The sequence below is a fragment of the Columba livia genome, chromosome 4, assembly GCF_036013475.1.
Source record: "Columba livia isolate bColLiv1 breed racing homer chromosome 4, bColLiv1.pat.W.v2, whole genome shotgun sequence".
Taxonomy (NCBI): domain Eukaryota; kingdom Metazoa; phylum Chordata; class Aves; order Columbiformes; family Columbidae; genus Columba; species Columba livia.
Window position 1 is genome coordinate 52,396,318 of NC_088605.1, and position 18,095 is coordinate 52,414,412.

The window sequence follows — 18,095 nt, forward strand, 5'->3', positions numbered from 1 at the left end:
TTGTTTTCATGGTTTCCTGGTGCTTGACATACTCCTTCTTGCAGGCAGTGAGTTTGAACAGCAAGTGTTGAAGTTATTTGTTGACAGCACAAAGTATCCTGTCACAATTCATTATCTAAAGCTTATCTGTGAGTTACAGGTAGGCAGAGATGAGTGTGCCCTCCAGTGGGTGTTACTCAGTGTAGTTTGCATGCACGTTGCACTTCAGGTTAATTTGTATGGCTTTCCTGGCCCCTTAACTTCAAATCTATAATTCCCTATACCTGTGGATTCAACGTTTACTCCTTTCTTGATCTGCATTTCCCACGTGTTAAGTTTTCTGCCTACCAAAGAGTTTGAAGGGTTCCTTAAAAGTGAGTTTAAACTCTTGGTCTCCCTGTGAAAGCACTTAATAAGATATGCTGACTGTCAGAGATTCTACTTTGGAATTTAAAGAGCAAAAATATGTTTTCCTATCTCCTTGTGCGCTGCCTTAACTGAACTTTTGTTTTTCTGTGCTGTTAGGAAGTGCAGGACCACGCTCAAAAACGTGGTTATGCAGTTGGTACCAAAGAAAACAATCTTATTTTTCCCAAACTTTTTTTTGACATAGTCATGGGAGTTAAAACCTTGGGTTTGTATTTTCAGGAGAGTAGAACTGGGAAGAGTTTCTAGGTTTAGAAATGCAAATGTGGAAGTTGTAGTGTTTAATTCCTTATGTTAAAACTGACCTTTTGCATTGGCTTGTTTAGCTAGAGATAAATGTTCAGTGTCCTTGCCAATCTGTGTGACAGTGAGTTTATGAGAAGAACTTAATGAAAATTTTATTTCATATATACAGTACAAGGGTAGATAATAATGGTTATCCTGTAGAAGTAAGACAAGTGTTAGGACTGAGACAATCACTTCCAAGGCAAAAGGTGCTTCTAAATAAAAAGGGGTGTGATATTATGTTTTTACCTGATCTTCTGTTAATTTAAATGCACGTATATTACATATAAAAATATAACCTTTTGAAATCCAATGGAGAAGCTTGATCGAGAAAGGATTTTTGTTTTGGTTGGTTGGTGAATTTTTTTGTTTGTTTTCTGTTGTTATGGTGTTTTTTTGGTTTGGTTAGATTTTTTTGAGTGGTCAAGAGGTTTGTGCTATTTACAAGACCAAAAAGACACTGCTACTTGTTGGGTAGCATAAACATGGAATGTTAGTCTTGTGTCAAAAGGTACACAGTGGAGGCTGCTGTAAGTAGTAATTCAATTACTGTAAAAAATGTTGCAATTAATACAAATGAAATATTGTTCACTGCCTAACTGTAAGAAAGATAGAGAAAATGCTGCTTTTGAGCTACATATACTACTGAACTTATCCCTTGGCGTGGCAGCAGTAAGATGTAGTTTTGTTTGGCCTTCTTTCATTTGCTGTTTTATAACACTTGATTTCAGACAGCATTTCTTGTGGAGGCTTTTTATTCAGCTATGGTGCTGAAAAGAAGAATCTGGTGTTTTCTAATACTTTGGAGGTTTGTAATGAGCTCTTTGGTCATTGTTTCTGAGAAACCTGAAGTGTGAAATGACAGACACATACAGCAGAATAGATGAGGAGGCTGCATGCCTGGATAGACAAGTTGTATAGACTGAATCCAAGAGAGAATCCCTCGCTGCTGCCACAAGCTTTGAAGAGAAGGGCATTCAGAGAGGCACACAGGTTGTTCCTCCATAGGCTAACACATTGCCTGGGTGGTGTAGCTTTAACACAATCAGGTGATTTTGATATTGGGAACCTTCAAGCCACCTTCCTGAATGGAAAGAAATCAAAGGCTGAGGTTGATGTAGGAGCTTGCTATAGATATATATGTATTAATATATATATATATGGCAAACTGAAATGCTGACTATTGAGCTTGTTTGTTCCTGTATTCTGGGAGCCTTGGAAGTGGAAAATATATCTTGAATTGCTGTTTGTGCTGAAATTCTTGATGCATTCATGGAGCTGTACAACTTTTGGCTAAAATTTTTGCTAAAATATTTTCACTGCTATGACCTTTACATCTCTTCACTTGCAGGTTTTACGGCAGGAATTCTTCTTATGTCCATGGAGGACTGGATGCCAGTGGGAAACCACAAGAAGCAGTGTATGGTCAAGCTGTGCGTATCAAAATGAGTCCTGTGGTCCTCAAATGTTCAGAACTTCCTGTATAAATCAGTCTTTTTCTTTAACCAACTACTTTGACTTTCTTATCTGGTAAATAATGTCTTGTAATACTGCCTTCTGTTCAGAGGCAGATAGGAATTTGCTGGCTTGACTTTTTTTGCTTGATTGTTACTGTTTTTACTGTGGGTTGTGTTTGATACATTGGCTTTGCACCTAGATGGCGGAAAATACATTAAGGATGGGAAACAAAATCAAGAGGACATGTTAGACTAGCGTAACTTCAGTTAGAAGTGGTTCCTTGGGAAGGAGACTTTGATCTTTGTGGCTTACATTGAATTTTGTATGTTATAATACCAAAATCTTCAAAAGGAATAAAAGTGAAATAAGTCCAGGAAACACAAGTTTTTGCTTTGGTTGTAGCTTTTTCTCACAATAATGTCTGCTACCTAGGGGCATCTGTTCACATGATACCCACATCTTTGAGCAACATTGCTCTAAGCCCAGGGCAGGTTTGGTTTCTTCTCCTTTTGCCAGGTGAACTTGGGATGGCAGTAGGAAAATCTTGGCAGTGGAGATGTTACCCACTCCTGTGATGTTGGGGTACTTCATGGATACACAGACGGTTGGGGTTTATGTTTGCAGGAGTGGTGGTTGTTTTAAAGACAAGGTAAATCCTCTCCCTCTTAAAGGCCCTTTAAAAAATGAAATCCTTAAAATAGGTCCTACGTAGTAATACAGCAAGAAAAAGTAGATAGCATGTTGTAAGCTATTTGACTACTCTGAGAAGTACTTCAACCCTGGTGTAAAACTCCAGAATAAAAATTACATGAGCTCAAGTAGACTGTCATCAGGGAAAGACAATTCCTTGTTCCTGTATTTACCTTTTGAGCTTCAGTGGGGTGCTTTTTTGTGTTACTCAAAAGTGCTTAAAAGGTACTTAAAAGGTGTAAAGCTCTGTACAAAATTCAACGTAGCTGAAATGTAACTCTGTTTCTAGGAGATACACAAGAAAGTGATGTCATTACAGTTCAGTGAATGCCACACCAAGATTCGTCATGTGGATGCTCATGCTACTCTGAGTGATGGGGTGGTTGTGCAAGTCATGGGAGAGCTGTCAAACAACGGGCAGCCAATGAGGAAGTTCATGCAGACCTTTGTACTTGCTCCAGAAGTAAGTATATGTAAAAGTGTTTTAAACTCCAACTAATGATGATGGAATCCTGACCTGTAGCTACAACTTGTCATACTGGGGCAAAAGATATGATCTGGATTTTAGAGCTTGGCCCAGAGGCTGTCATTAAATGTGTCACAGTATGTGAACGCAGAGAAATGGGTATATTGGACCCATCCCAAGCTGGTTTATTTTTTTAGACTTGAGATATTGGAGCAGTAGAGCAAAGCAAATTGGAGCTTGCATTTGGGAGCTGCCATTGGCACAAATAAATTAAAAACAAACAAAAAAAAATCAGCTCTGCAGATCCAGTCTCTAATGCAGTTTTGTACTTTCTTAAAGTCTGCTGGCACATGTGAGTATGGGTTGATGCTACACAAGTTACTGCTCAAATTTAGCTCCTAGCAAAAGAAGAGCAGTGCTATGGTAAAGGGTGTTTTATGTTCTTTATAGTTCTTTTCCTCCATCACAAACTATTGTGTGGCTGGTCAATAATGTTTCAGAGTCTTCTTGAATGTCTTTGTTGTTTTCCTATGCAATGCTGTAAGCATACAGCCTCCCTGTGAAAGCTCATTCTATTTTTTTATTGTAAGTTTTCATAATAGGGAAAATTCAGATTCCTTGATGAAACTGAGGGACTTTAGTTAGAACCTATGATGGTCGTGACTTAGCAAAAGTGTTTTTCTTTTGCTTGAAACTTTTTCAGTTGAGCAGGAGTTAGTGTTAGATTGCTTGCTTAGAGAAGAGGTATCACTTGCAAAATGGCATTAGTGAAATAGTCTTCTTTCAAAATGTTGGTGTGTACCCCAAAGTTTATATCTCTAATCCATCCGTGTTGTTGACTGCTAGTTTATAGGATTAAAAAAAAAAAAAAAAAAGCAGCGTGTTGCTCTTTTACAGGGTTCTGTTCCAAACAAGTTTTATGTCCATAATGATATCTTCAGATATGAAGATGAAGTATTTGGGGATTCAGAAGGAGAACTTGATGAAGGTGAGAAGAACTGTACTTGTGATGTGGAGTTTGTATTGTTCTTGTTCCTCTAGCACACATGCAGAGCTTTCAGAAGTGTACAGAGGAGCTGGAAAGACACAACCTATATTGCATTCTCAGGGAGCATTGTAATTTGGGAGGGGACTGAGGCAGGCAGTATAGCTTATGTGGCTGGGACTATCTGCTGGTCCAAAACATTATGTCAAATTAAGGTGGTGTAGTTGTACCTTATTCCTTGAAGGACCATACTGGCTCAGGGTGGGTGAGGCTTGGTACAGAATGGAAGTAACAAGCAATAACAAGTACTTTTGCTGCAGCTAGTTTCATCAGGTAGCCTTGATTTCTCTGCTCAGTCAAATTTGTAGGTCAGGTGATTTGAAGAAAAGAACCTAATTGGCTTTTAGAATGTGAGATGTAATTCACATTCATAGCATCATCACATTCATCAACTAATTTCTACTCACAAGCTGAACTTGACCTTACTGTTGGGGTGGATCTGTTCACTGAGACAAAGCAAATCAAAGGAGAGTACAGCCAGGATGTATTAACATGTGTTCACCTGATAGTTTCTGGACGTTTTTCATATTGGTTCTATGGAACAAAGCATCTTTGGCAAATCATCCTTGTATTTGAGGTTAATCATAGTTTTAGGTACTGAGATTTATGAGTTAACAATGCAGTCTTTCTCTTTTACTGCCACCATATGAAAAACATGTGCTGCTTTCAAAGACCCTTGAACCTTCCTCCCAGAAGCAGTGTGTTTCTAGTTTCTCCTTTTTGTGAAAATAGTAAGAAACAAAGCCTCTTGAACGAGTGGAAGGGTCTTCTGCCTTTCCTTGCAGCTGATTTTGCCTTATTTTGTTGATTAAGCTTTACTTTGATTACCACTAGTTTGATCGCCTTTTATTTTAAGTGCAGCTTGTGTATGCTTGCAAAGGTGCTTAAGGAAGGTTTTCTTTTTGTGTCAGAATCTGAGGAAGAGGTGGAAGAGGAGCAGGAGGAAAGACAACCATCGCCTGAACCTGTGCAAGAGAATGCAAGCAGTGCTTACTATGAAAACCATCCTGTAACGTAAGAAGTCAATTTTATTCTATGAAGTTGCTTTTTTAACAAAACCAGCAGAATTGCTTTAGCTTTGGATTCTGGATGTGATTTAGCAGGAAGTGTAGGAAACTGCATTTAACTTGATGTGGATCTATGTTATGTTAACATCGTATTATTTTGAAGCACTGATTCTTGAAGGGAGAGAGGAAGTGGGGCCTGTTGCTATCTTAGTAAGTTATTTTCATTTCTGGTTTCAAATGTGAGGTGAAAGGTAGCAACCATATTTGCATACTGACTTAATTTAGTCTTTGTTATATAAGCTTAGTGAGTTGCATGATGTAATTTATAGGAACAGGTGGTTTAACAAAGGGGTGGCTAATGATACATTACCTCTCAAATTTGGGTAGCATTTGAAGTTGAGAGGAAGGTCTACTTTCTGAGGAACTGCTGTACAGCTACATTGGAGGAATGGGTGTATGCCCCAAGTGTCTTCAAAACTAAAGAAGATTAAAGGAAAACTTTGTTTTTACAAGAAAAATACATTTTGTTTAAAAACAAAAACCAACAACAAACAAAACCAAACAACACCAAAAGCCTGTGCTTTTTTTTGAAACATAGGAATGCCTTTTAAATTACTAGAACTGATCACCTGCTTTCTTTGTTCAAAAAAAAATTCCGACATCACTAGATGAGGTCTTACCAGCATCATCGGTAAGACTAAATGCAGGTCACATAAAGCTTTTCCTGAGAAATTTTACAGAAGAGGAGAGTCTGCTGGAATTCTGGCAGTGACTTGGGAAGTTTTTGGTGCCTAAAAGAGTTAAGTCATGTTTTGGGGTTACTGTGCCAATTGGAAAGAAGTTGTGAAGGCAAGATTCATTAGATAATCACTTAGACATAGGCTAACCCATGGCAGGAGTTGCATAGGCGTAGGTGGAATTTGGTAAACTTTTGGGGTGACTGAAGAGAGAAGTGAAGATCTTCAGATCCCATACATTTTGCACACACAGAGTGGAGAAGTTATGTGCGATTTTCAATAAACAAGACTTGCAACTCCTTGGGCAGTGAACTTACATGGTGTTTCTGTAAATCAGCTACAGGTTTCATTCCAAAATTGGCTTCATTTTTGTGTATAGCTGAATCTCCATTGGTCTCTCTCCATGTTTCTATTATTTTAGGAGCAGCAATTCTTAAGTACCCAAGGGTTTATATGTCTGTGTAATTTTCAGATTCTCTGCAGAGAATTGTAAAACGTGTCTTAGATTCAGCAGGAATAAAGTTGGCTTTGTACGCAGCTACAAGGCTACAGCTTTACTTGCCACAGCATTGTCAATGTGGCTGCCATGCAGTAGCAACTGAAAGCAGAACCATCTTTTTAATACCAACCATTACCATAGCATAGCTTATATAAAAAGTCAGAAAAGACAAAGCAATTGATGAGCTGCATAAAGTGCATTTGATTATTGTAGCAATGGGATAGAGGAGGCGCTAGAGGAACCATCTCATGAACCTGAGCCAGAACTGGAATCAGAAACAAAAACTGAGGAGCTGAAAGCTGAAGGAGAAGAGAAGACCCTTGAGGAGCTAGAAGAGAAGTCTCCATCTCCACCTCCTGTAGAACCTGTTTCACTACCACAAGAACCACCAAAGGTTAGTTAAGATTCATGTCTTTGCTTCTAGGTGCAGATGATAAACTGGAAGATTTGGGTTTGAACTTAGCCTTTTGAGTGGCCAAACTCTTTTCAGTGTTATGTTTTATGAACAGTGAGACCTTGAACTTGTGAAAATGTGAAGTTTCACTCAAAAAGGAAAGAAGGTTAAAGTGCTGCTCAAGTCACTATTGTAAATAGAATGCTTTTCTTGTAAAGTGTGCATGTGTTTTTCTGTGTGTATAAAACTTTTTAAATGTGGAGTTAATTTATTTTGAGAAAATACCTCAGGCTACCACCACCAAAAATCTCATATAATGGGAACCACTGCTCTTCCTTGAGAAAACCTGTAATGCATTGACACTTGCAAAGTTGCTGGCAGTATACATTCAGAATCAATATGGGGTCATTGAAAGGGGTCTTATAAGAAAAATGGGGACAGACTTTTTAGTAGGGCCTGTTGCCATAGGACAAAGGGTAATGGTTCTAACCTAAAAGAGAGTAAATTCAGACTAGGTATAAGGAAGGAATTTTTTACACTGAGGGTGGTGAAACACTGGCCCAGGTTGTCCTGAGAGGTGGTGGATGCCCCATCCCTGGAGGTATTCCAGGCCAGGCTGGACGTGGCTCTGAGCAACCTGATCTGGTTGAAGATGTCCCAACTCATTGCAGGGGGGTTGGAGTAGATGAGCTTTAAATGTCCCTTCCAGCCCAAAGTATTTTATGATTCTATGAATTACCGTCTCCCTTAGAGGCAGGATGCCTAATCTTAAAAACCGTCATGCAACCCATGTATCGTCCGATGTAGTTACACTTAGGTAGTTTGAAAGAGATGGGAGGAACCGGTGAAAGCTGGGGAGGGGTCATTTTCTAGCTCCAGCATGTGTTCTCTATCTTTTTTTTCAATCCTTTTCCTCTTCATTTTTACTTCTGACTTCTGGCATCCACTTTCTTTCTTTGTGTAGAAGACATGTAACGCTACAGGGTTTTCAGTCCGTGGTTTGGTTACATCATGGAAAGCAGTAATCTGGGGATGCTGAGGGAACCAGGCTCACTCAAGTAGTGACAGTGGGTATGGTACATACTTGCTCGATACCATTGGAGTCCACAGACAGCTCGAACTGCAAATCTTTGTGTATCTTTGTTGTAATGCTTGCACAACAATCATTTAATAGTTCAATATGAACCAAAAGTGTATTTTCAGCAGACGAGTTTCCCTGTAGGAAAATCAGTGGTTTGCGATGATTAGTAGTGTAGGTGTGTTGCCTTTCCTGCAGGCTTTCTCTTGGGCTTCAGTGACCAGTAAAAACCTGCCTCCTAGTGGTACTGTTTCTTCCTCTGGAATTCCACCCCATGTTAAAGCACCAGTCTCACAGGTAACCCATCTGTGAACTTCGGATTGTCTCATTACTTCTGCAAACTGCTTCAGTTCTTAAATTAACAGAGCAATTTGTTTGACTTAGAATTGCACAGATTAATTGTGTCTTAAATGTTAATGCACTCACCTTGTTGCAAGAGAAGGCACATACATTTAACAGGTGTAACTGGATGATTGTGACGTTAAAATCTGTTCATGTGGAAACAAGTAATCACTGCTGAACTTTTTTGATTTATCTTAATGGAATATGGTTTTGTTTACAAGGAAAAAAAAAAAAAAGGAGGAGAAAGAAACCCTCCCCACAAAATGGTAGTTTTCTAAAGTGTGTTTGACGGGGGTATTTCGTTGGCAGAAGTGTGCCAGCAGTGAAAAATGATAGCACCATTTCCAAGAAGGTGCAAGTGCTCTTGTAATGCTAATGTCTACTGAAATACACTGGATTTCATTATCGGTTTATAATTAACTTGTCATAGAACCCTGTACCAACTTATGACTGTGTGAGGAATGGAAGGATTCATATTTCCTTGCCAAGACAATGCTGTCCTCCCATTTCTAGGTTGGTTGGGGAAGAAGGAGAAAGAGAAAAGAAGGTCTGACTGGGTGATTGCTAATGTCATGCACATGCCAAGCTGGTGTGAGATGGTCTGAGACTCTCAGTTCAGCTGCCTCCATGTTATAAAAATCCTTAAAATAAAAATTTGTGCTTTAATCTCTTCTACTGATGCTGCACACTAAAGCACTGTGTGTTGGAGCAGCTCACGTCCAACCTGCTTTAAAAGACTTCAGTAGAGCAGCAGGGTTACTGCATCTGTTGGTTTTGCACTGATGTTTTTCTCAATTTTTTACTGACAGAGAAGAGCCTGTCTAGGATTGCCCTTCAACCAAATGCAGGTTAAAAAAAGAAAACACAGAAAAATATAAAGGGGGGAAAAAACCCCACCACCCTTGTGTGGTGCTACTTCTGGTTTGTCAGGGCTGTCATGGAAATCAGATAATGGCTGTGTAATGAGCTGGGAAGCCTGTCTGTCTTCATCAGCTTCAAGAGGGCTTTGAGCATTGAGATAGTATTTGAGCAGTAAAAGCTGTGGTTTTTCCAGGACAGAATAGATTTTCCTTATGCAAAACCAAAATTGTTTTTCTAGTTACGATTGATTTGCAGGAGAGAGGGTTGACTTTTGTAATATGACAGCAAGAATAATTTAAAATCACCTGTACAGGAGAGTAGAATGTAGCTTAGAGCTGTCCACTTAAAACTCTTTTGCATTGCCTATACAGCTTGTCATGTTTTCTGCCTTTTCAATTACTTTTGCTATGACTGTATTTAAGTAATTCTGCATGGAAGTTTCTGAATGATGCCTAAGTGGAAAGAATTTAAAGTCTTGGCTCTTCTGGAGACAGAATTAGTCAGTTCTCAGCTCCTCTTCTTGCACACTTCTCAGACATGGCATAAAGAAAACTGGTAGAAAAGGCACCTGAACAATTTCTACAAGGGGTCACAAATCAGTAGTAGATTTTTCATGTTCTGGATCTATTAATGTCAGATACTGTGCATGTAAATGAGGACAGTAAGTGGCCCCAATGGATGGGTGGCTCCTTTGGGCTGCTGTTCTAACCAACATCTGTGATGTTAAAAGGCTGCTGTTAACTGTCCTTCTCATTCCTTTCTCCACATCACTCCCAATTTTTCCACCTTTTATCAAGTTAAAAATATAGCCTCTGTAAGTACTAACTCAGCACCCCTCTAAGGATGTGCACATACTGCTTTGGTTAGAAACCAGTTCCATTCCTGTTTTGGTACAGCTATGAAGTTAAACGAGTCAGTGTTTCTTGCTCTTTTTCTTCTTAGAAATCAACAGGGATGGAAGAACTGAGTACTTAAACCTGATAGCAATAAGTATCTAAGAAATGGGGGTCTGAATGTACTGAGTTTCTCTTGAAAGGTATAATTTATAATGCAGTAAAGATATGTGAGTAAGAGATGGCAGGAGAGCTCCAGTGACCCATGAAGTGGTATGATGAAAAGAGATTCAACAGGAAGGCTGATTTTTCTAGTTTATTCTTGGAACTGAAAAACTGATCCTAGCAATGCTTGAAGCACAAGCTAATGCCTAGCTGTGTAGAGCATGAGTGATAAGAGGGCTGAAACCTTTATTTGATACATAATACCTGCATATTTCCTGTAAAGTAGTCTTTTTACCCCAGTGAGCTAGTCTCTGGCTGGAACCGTCAGTTGTCTCAAGTCCTTAAAGGAAAATAATGGAGGTGTTTCACATAAAACACTTCTCCACAGCAGTCTGGGCCTATAGCCATTCTCCTTGTGTTTAGTGTTCCTCAGGAGTTAGTGTTCTTTTTTTCCGCTCCTAAGGATAATTTTGTTTTTCCAAGTTAAGAACCCAGCACAGCAGCAGCTGCTGGACTGTTATACAGAAAATGGAATTTAAAACACGTTGAAAATTGCTTAAGTAACCAACAGGCTGTGTAGAAATATTTTTGATTGTTCTGTCTCTTTTTCCTCAAATTATCTTTAAAAGCATTTTTTGCTTGCAAAAATTGGAATAGGTGTTTTAGTTCCTGCAAACTTGAAGGATGTCCTTTGAGCATCATGGACTTGACATCAGGAAAGCTGAAGACTCCACTCAGCAGGTAGTCTGTAGAAATTGTCATTTCAGGTGGCTTTATTGTATCGGAAATACTTATTATACTTCAGAAGGCTTTTGCTTTGTTCTCCTCTTTCTTCGTGGTAGTTTCCCTGTAGTTTTTCTGCAGTGGAGGAAAGGAATCCTTCAGAGTCTTGGAGAGATCTCTTTGTGTTCATCTCACACAACCTCTTAATATGTGAAGTCTGATCTTGCCATGAGGAAGCTTCAGTTGATCAATGTGGGCTTTTTAGTCAGGTTGAGGAATTCTTGAGTTCCAGGGCATTGGGGTCTCAACACCCGGTCCAACATGGAAAATTCACCTTAGCTGTGTCTTGTGGAGATGTTCTGATTGAGGGATGTTTGCTTTGAACACTGCAGTCCTGGATTGGTACAGAGGAATTTATAGAGGTAAAAAAAAAAAAAAAGTATTCCCAACCACATTGACATGGATATATCTCTTCTGGAGTTAGTTTTGTGCATGCCACTTATCTGTGTTTTGTGTTATGGGTTTTGTTTTTGGTTTTTTTTTTTATTTGGTGAGTTTTAGGGTTTTTTGTTTTGTTTTTTTACTGACCAGTATTTAATAATGCATATTCTGCTCCTGTTTTAGCCAAGAGTTGAAACTAAACCTGAAGCTCAGTCTCAGCCTCCTCGGGTACGTGAACAGCGACCCAGGGAAAGACCGGGTTTTCCACCTCGAGGACCTCGACCAGGTAATGTGGATCAGCATGTGTGTGTCCATTTGGGATTAGTTAAATAAAAGTGTCTCCTTGAGGGATCTTACCCATACCTGTATTGTATTTGGCTGTTCCTGCTGTCTTCAACTAGAAATGAGATAATGTGATCAGGAGTCCAAGCTGGTGATGAGTTCTTGGAAAGCTCAAGACATTATTTCCAAGCTTCTTTTTTTCATAGTCAGGCTACTAGCTTACGTGCTTAAGTACCTTTCACGTGGCTTGATGCAGTTCTGAAAAGCTAGTCTGTAAATGTGATGTTTTTTTCCGTGTCCTCTGATTTTGCTGAACCTTTGAAGGGTTAAATGCCTGTTGTTGCTCTTTGTTTTAGAAGAAAACCTTCACAACGTGACAGGCTCAGTCAGCTGATAATTTTATACGTATTTTTCCATCTTGTGTAATTGTCTAAAATGCTGTTCTCCATTTGACTGCCTCATATTTGTCTTGGTTTATTAGCAGGCAGTTCTTTTTATTTTCTTACTCATACCAAGTATTCAAGTCTGCAGGATGGTCTGGCTAGAAAACGTGCACGTTTCCTGACAGCCATCACAAGTGGTGTTATGATGTCAAAGTCTTCTGCATGGCATTCCTCAGTCCAGCCTGATCACTTGGCCAGCCTCTGTGCACAGTTGGACAAAACCTGTCTAGTCAAAGGCCCAGAATTACAGGTTGTTGATGTTCATCATCTTCCCTACGCATGAAATGAAATCACAAATTTTAAGGGGAAAGTGGTGTTTGTGACTATCCTGAAGGGCTAGTGTAAAGCTGACAGGGTTTTGGCAAAGCACTGCCTGCAGAAGTGGTTAAGCCTCAGTGACTGTAAGCCTCTGCACCAGCTTTAGCTAAAATTGGCTGTAATTAAGGTTTTCAGTAAGTGTATGCCAAACTACAGTACAGACTGGGCTTAAAAGTGCTTTTTTTCTTTTTGCTTGGATGATGCAAATATATCTTCACTTGGGGCAACACTGAAACTGAAAGGATTTAAGGCATCAGGAAAGAACCATGACGTGTTAGCAGTTAACATGTCTTGGGTTTTTTTAATGTCATTTGTACCAAGGAGCAAAAGCTACAACTTGTGGTTAAATGAAGTTGCAAATCTGCATTTCTGCTACTCTTGGATGCAGGTGCAGCAAAACTGTAGTGCAAGTCCTACAGAGAGCATGTAACAGCTCCTGAGTGTTTGCATTCTGATCTTATACTGGAAGGTACCAGGGGCAGGGGAGAAAAAGCTGAAATCTCAGTTGAGCTTCAGCCCTAGAATCTCCTTTTCAAAGGAAGTCAGTGAGCCGTTTTATTTGTTTAAGGAAAGATTTCAAACACACTAGCAAGCTTGTTGTAGATGGGCTTGTGGAGGAAGCCGAGGAGATAAAGAAGCACATACCTATGCTGTAATACTTTGGATACAGAAGGGGTAACAGTGTGCTGCTGTCACACTGCAAGGCAAGTAATGATTTAGTAGGGAAATACAGGGAAAGATTTTATTTTGTGTGCTGCTAACCATACGTTGGTTGAGCTAGAGAGAACATGAGGAGCTCTCTTGTATTTGGAACAGAATGGTGAAAGATTAAAGCCAGAAGGGGTGACTAGCAAACACTGGTTTTAATGTGAGTGCCCAAGTAAGGATAGTGGTGTTGTGCTAAAGAATTGATGAGGAGATGACTTAAATCCAAATCTTTGAAAAAGTATGTTGTAGTAGGTGGCGAGTTCCTCTTCAGCATCATGATTTAAGATATAACAGGAACCTCTTACAAACTTACCTGATATGTCAGATGTTTTAGTTGACATGGATTTATTTAACTTAACCAGGGAAAATCGATGAATAGAAAACAAATACTTTTGTGGTATTACAGAAAAAATGTGATAGAGATGTGCTCGTAGGTGACAAAATTGTCAGGACTGTACGAAGAGGAAGATAGTATCCTCCACCCTGTGTCACCCATGGTGAATATCAGCTCAAGGGCTGAAGGTACAGAATTGTTTGAGTGCTGTTTGTAGATGCATTCATAAGAGTCTACATGCATGTCGTAACCTCAGCGGCTCTACCTTCTTTCTGTTGATCGCAGGGAGAGGGGACACGGAGCAGAATGAGTCAGATAATCGCCGAATAATTCGCTATCCAGACAGCCACCAGCTCTTTGTTGGGAACTTGCCACATGACATCGATGAGAGTGAACTGAAAGAGTTCTTTATGAGTAAGTAACAATTTCAGCTGCAGAGACTAAAAGGAAAAACTCTAGAAATAGCGTTCACTTAGGGCCACATGGGGGAACTTCTACACAATGCGACTCTACAGCTGTTGTCTGGAACAAGCAGAGGGGTGGTAGCGCTGGCACGGTGGTTTTAAATGACATGGCTTTTCCCTTGTGTTTTCCCAGGCTTTGGAAATGTGGTAGAACTCCGCATAAATACTAAAGGAGTGGGAGGAAAACTGCCTAATTTTGGTTTTGTGGTATTTGATGATTCTGAGCCAGTCCAGCGAATTTTAGTTGCAAAAGTAAGTATTGGCATTGAGTAGATATCACAAAATGGACCAAATACCCTAAACCCCAAGGAGTGTGGGCTGTCCCCAGTTGTGTTGCTGTTGTTCCTGGCATTCATTCAGGAATGACAGTTGTAAGAAAAAGATCATTTTGGCTTAGATAAGCTGTGGCAGCATTCCTCAAATGGCATCATAGGGAATTCAGGTTTTTTAGCTCTGCACATAGACACTGCATGGATCTCAGTGCTTACTTTTAGAGATCCTTTTAAGCTGAAAGCCAGGTATGTGACATTTTGAAGGCCATTGCATGAATCTCTGAATTGTACATCCTGGGGCAAGAGAAAGGAGTGAGGTTATTTGTCATTGTGACATGAGGAACTGGAGAGGAGGAAACAGCAGTTTTCATTTCTAGTATGTGGGAGCAAGACCTGGTAGAGCAATTCTTCAGGAACATTAGCCCTGAAGTGTAGAGTCCAAAGGCAACACCTGCCCTTACTTGAGAAAGAGATTTTAATTCCTTGCATGTCAAATGAATTTTAAAATGCTGTTCCATTTACTGTGGACTTCTAGGGCTAAGCTTGTGTATTGCAGGGAGCCCTTAACACTTAATTTTTGTCTTTGCCATGTAAGTGAAGGTAGGCTGTAGCATGCAGCAAATGCAGTGTTTTCATATGCCTTGTGTAAACGGACTTTGTGAAATGGTGACTAACATGTGCCTTGAAAATTTTTCCCTATAAGCCTATTATGTTCCGGGGTGAGGTGCGCTTGAACGTGGAAGAGAAAAAAACAAGAGCTGCTCGTGAAAGAGAGACCCGAGGCGGAGGCGATGATCGTAGGGATATTCGACGCAATGATAGAGGCCCTGGGGGTCCCCGTGGAATAGTGGGTGGTGGCATGATGCGAGACCGTGATGGAAGAGGACCCCCTCCAAGAGGTGGCATGGCACAGAAACTTGGCTCTGGACGAGGAACCGGGCAAATGGAAGGCCGTTTCAGTGGACAGCGTCGCTGAAATCTCCACTGTGGGCAGACAGTCGTGGCAGTGGTACATTACCCATCGTGTTTGCATTCTTGTTAATTTCTTTTGGCTTTGGAATGTGACACAGCCCTTCTGATCATTTCTTTGACGTGAAAGCATCCTTTGGTTTCCAGTTTAAATTGAGGTGGACGTTCTTTCCCCAGTTTCACAACAGGAGTCACACTGTTAATTTATAAATGTAGACTTGGAGAATTGAGGACTGGGGAAAAAAAAAAAAAAAAGACCGGTTAACTAACTGCAACAAAAGTGAACTTAAGGACATGCCCAATATAATTCAGGTCCTTTCAGTCAAAAATCCTCTGCTGCACGTTTTGTTCAAGTGTTACTGTTTCTGCCTGTTACTGTTGGAAACACAGATAGTGCAACTGGTGCAATTGGAGAAGCTTGCCTCTTTCTTTTTTTCCTTCTTAGAACCCTCTGCTCCAAACTAACTTATGTTTACGCACTCATCAAGATGCACTAAAGGGTACTCTGAACTCATTTATATTGACATCTGCAGGAGGCATCGGAGGAAAACCTTCATCCTCTTACTCAGACAGAATAGCTTGTGAAACGGTGCAGGCATCTGATCTGCTTGCTGTGACCAACATATGTACACACACAAACCTTAATAAGACTACAAGTTTCTTCCAGAAGGAATCCATTTAGCTGTAAACTAAACAGAATCCAGAGTTTCAAAGTCATAGTCCTGAGTATGCACCAAGTTTGATAGCTGATGTGAGATTTTTCTATCTGCCCCTCTTCAGTACACTGATGGCTGCTCAACATGCTCCTCCTTCCCCTTCCCTTTTCCCCTTCGATAAGCACTGTACAGTGAAATTTGTCTTGACTGTATTTGAGTTCTCTGGTAATGTAATAAGCATGATGGTGCCTTCTATGAATACATCATTCCAGTCTCGCTGGTGATTTTATACAGTATAGTGTATGAATTACTGTGCTGCAAAGCCAATCAGCTGCAAAGCATTTAAAGGAAATAATTGCAAAATTGTATTTAAAAAATTGCAGTATCTTTCAATCAGTAAACGTTGCTAAAATTATCATCCCCCTTGCTCTTCAATTAACAAGTTTGCCTGTTATTTTGCAGAGGGGGGGAAGGGAGGAAGAAGGCATCCAAGTAGACTCCAGGTTGTCTCTTCTCTTTAATTGAAGAAAATGGAGTTGAAATCTCTCTTGGGTGTGAATTTCAGAAGTCAGCCAAGAAGGTTGAACGCTTTTGGCCAGCTCATAATCGGTAGAACTCAGCATCCTTTGTGAGGGTGAGCTTGCCAAAGGAGGATACTGCAATTTTCAGAGAAGAAAATAGCAGCTCTGAAGTATTTGCATTTTCCAGTTGCGCTTTTTTAAAAACTTCCTCATTTTGCACATAACTCTCAGCTGAAGTTGTTGACACTTCTGTGGCTCTGGACTAAAGGATAGTGTGATGTGTGGGTTTTCCCAGCAGAGAGGTCCATTTCTGGATGATGTTCTGGAGTACAGTCCTGTAACTGTGGCTGCAGCAGACGGGACGTTTTGGCTTGATGATAATTTGGCATGCAGCAAGCGCCTGGCCCTGAGGTGTCAGGAGTAAAGGAAGGAGGTGTGTTTGTGTGTACGTCTGTGTGAAAGCGTGACCACTTGAAGCTGCTTCTAAGCATGGAAGACCTCAAATTTCAAGTAAAATCAGATAGGGCATCATAGCAATCTCTCTCTGGGTTATGCAATCATTTGCTGTTTGCAAGTACATTGGGAGATTTTGCACGTGTTTTTCTGATAAGTTAGGCAAAGTCAAGTGGCATCTGTCTGTTTTCTCCCAGGCTTGAGGTCTTCTGTGTTTGATGGTAAGTCTTGGACTATTTTCATACATGTTTTTTCCAGAGCACATTTTTTCCAGTCTCTGTTTTCATATTTCAGGTTTTTGTTCAAAGTCTTGCATTTTCAGCTGTTACCTGGAAATCTGTAGTACTGGAACTGCTCACCACACCACAACCCCACTTAGGTTTGAAGCCTTTGGACAAATTGCTGTCATCAGTTAGCAGTTTGCCACCAGTGTGTTTTGTGTAGCTTTTTTTTTTTCCCCCCTTTTGTAGTGATGTGGTGCTTTGCTGCCACCTGATCCATTTGTATGGCAAATGGCACTGGGAATAATGTCAACAACAAAAAACGGAGTGTTAAAAAGAGCTACTGAGCCATTCTGCTTTTTGGCTTGCTTCTTAAGTGACGTGAACAATCATTGGAACGTCATCTGGAGAAGTTTGCATGGTGATAGCTCACTTGCTGTACTGTGGACTCCTTCCGTGTTCTCGACCCTCTGGATAGTAAATGTACCTCTTGGGGCAAAGGAAGGGATTCACTGACCATTATTGTTAGTTGCTGATTTGTGGCTGGTGGGAGTGTTTTGTCGTAATGGTTCTATTTCAATACACTTGGCTGACCATCTTGGCTTTAGTAGGTATACAAGGCAGTGGATTACCATCTTTATTGCTGTAACATGTCAAGCATTATATGCTAGTAGATTCTAGTTTAATTGTTGCAGGTGGAAAGTATTTTTCCTTTTAAGTTTCCATTCTGAATGTGTTTTGACTAAACATACCAATAAACTACTGATGTCTGCAGCATTTATCCATGTCCTTCATTCTCTTGAATGCAGGTTGCTGTAGAGCACTGGTTCAGACCTTGCTATCTAGACATTTTTTTTTTAAGAAAATTGCTGCTGGCTTGTCAGATGACGGTGGGAAGCCATAGTAGCACAGTGTCACATACTTTAGTGTCATATATTTCAAGTGTCTGACACAAGTCAACAAGCAGCGGTTTGTTGTGGCTGTATAAATTGACTTCCTGGGGCACTGGCTTAAAAAAACACAGG

General features: G+C 40.2%; 1 protein-coding gene across 2 annotated transcripts in view; it reads left to right on the top strand.

The window, feature by feature from the left end:
- The window catches only part of G3BP2 (G3BP stress granule assembly factor 2), a 29,911-nt gene extending 12,064 nt beyond the window's left edge, over positions 1-17,847 (top strand). The window contains exons 3-12 of one of the 2 annotated variants that reach the window (XM_065061684.1): positions 2,042-2,123; positions 3,128-3,301; positions 4,202-4,292; positions 5,261-5,363; positions 6,806-6,986; positions 8,263-8,361; positions 11,613-11,715; positions 13,800-13,928; positions 14,112-14,230; positions 14,954-17,847. In XM_065061684.1, coding sequence (XP_064917756.1) covers positions 2,042-2,123; positions 3,128-3,301; positions 4,202-4,292; positions 5,261-5,363; positions 6,806-6,986; positions 8,263-8,361; positions 11,613-11,715; positions 13,800-13,928; positions 14,112-14,230; positions 14,954-15,226 — 1,354 coding nt within the window. In that variant the 3' untranslated portion in view covers positions 15,227-17,847. The remainder of the gene's footprint in view (positions 1-2,041; positions 2,124-3,127; positions 3,302-4,201; positions 4,293-5,260; positions 5,364-6,805; positions 6,987-8,262; positions 8,362-11,612; positions 11,716-13,799; positions 13,929-14,111; positions 14,231-14,953) is intronic. The other variant, XM_065061685.1, reaches the window with a different exon arrangement.
- The last annotated feature ends 248 nt before the right edge of the window (positions 17,848-18,095 follow it).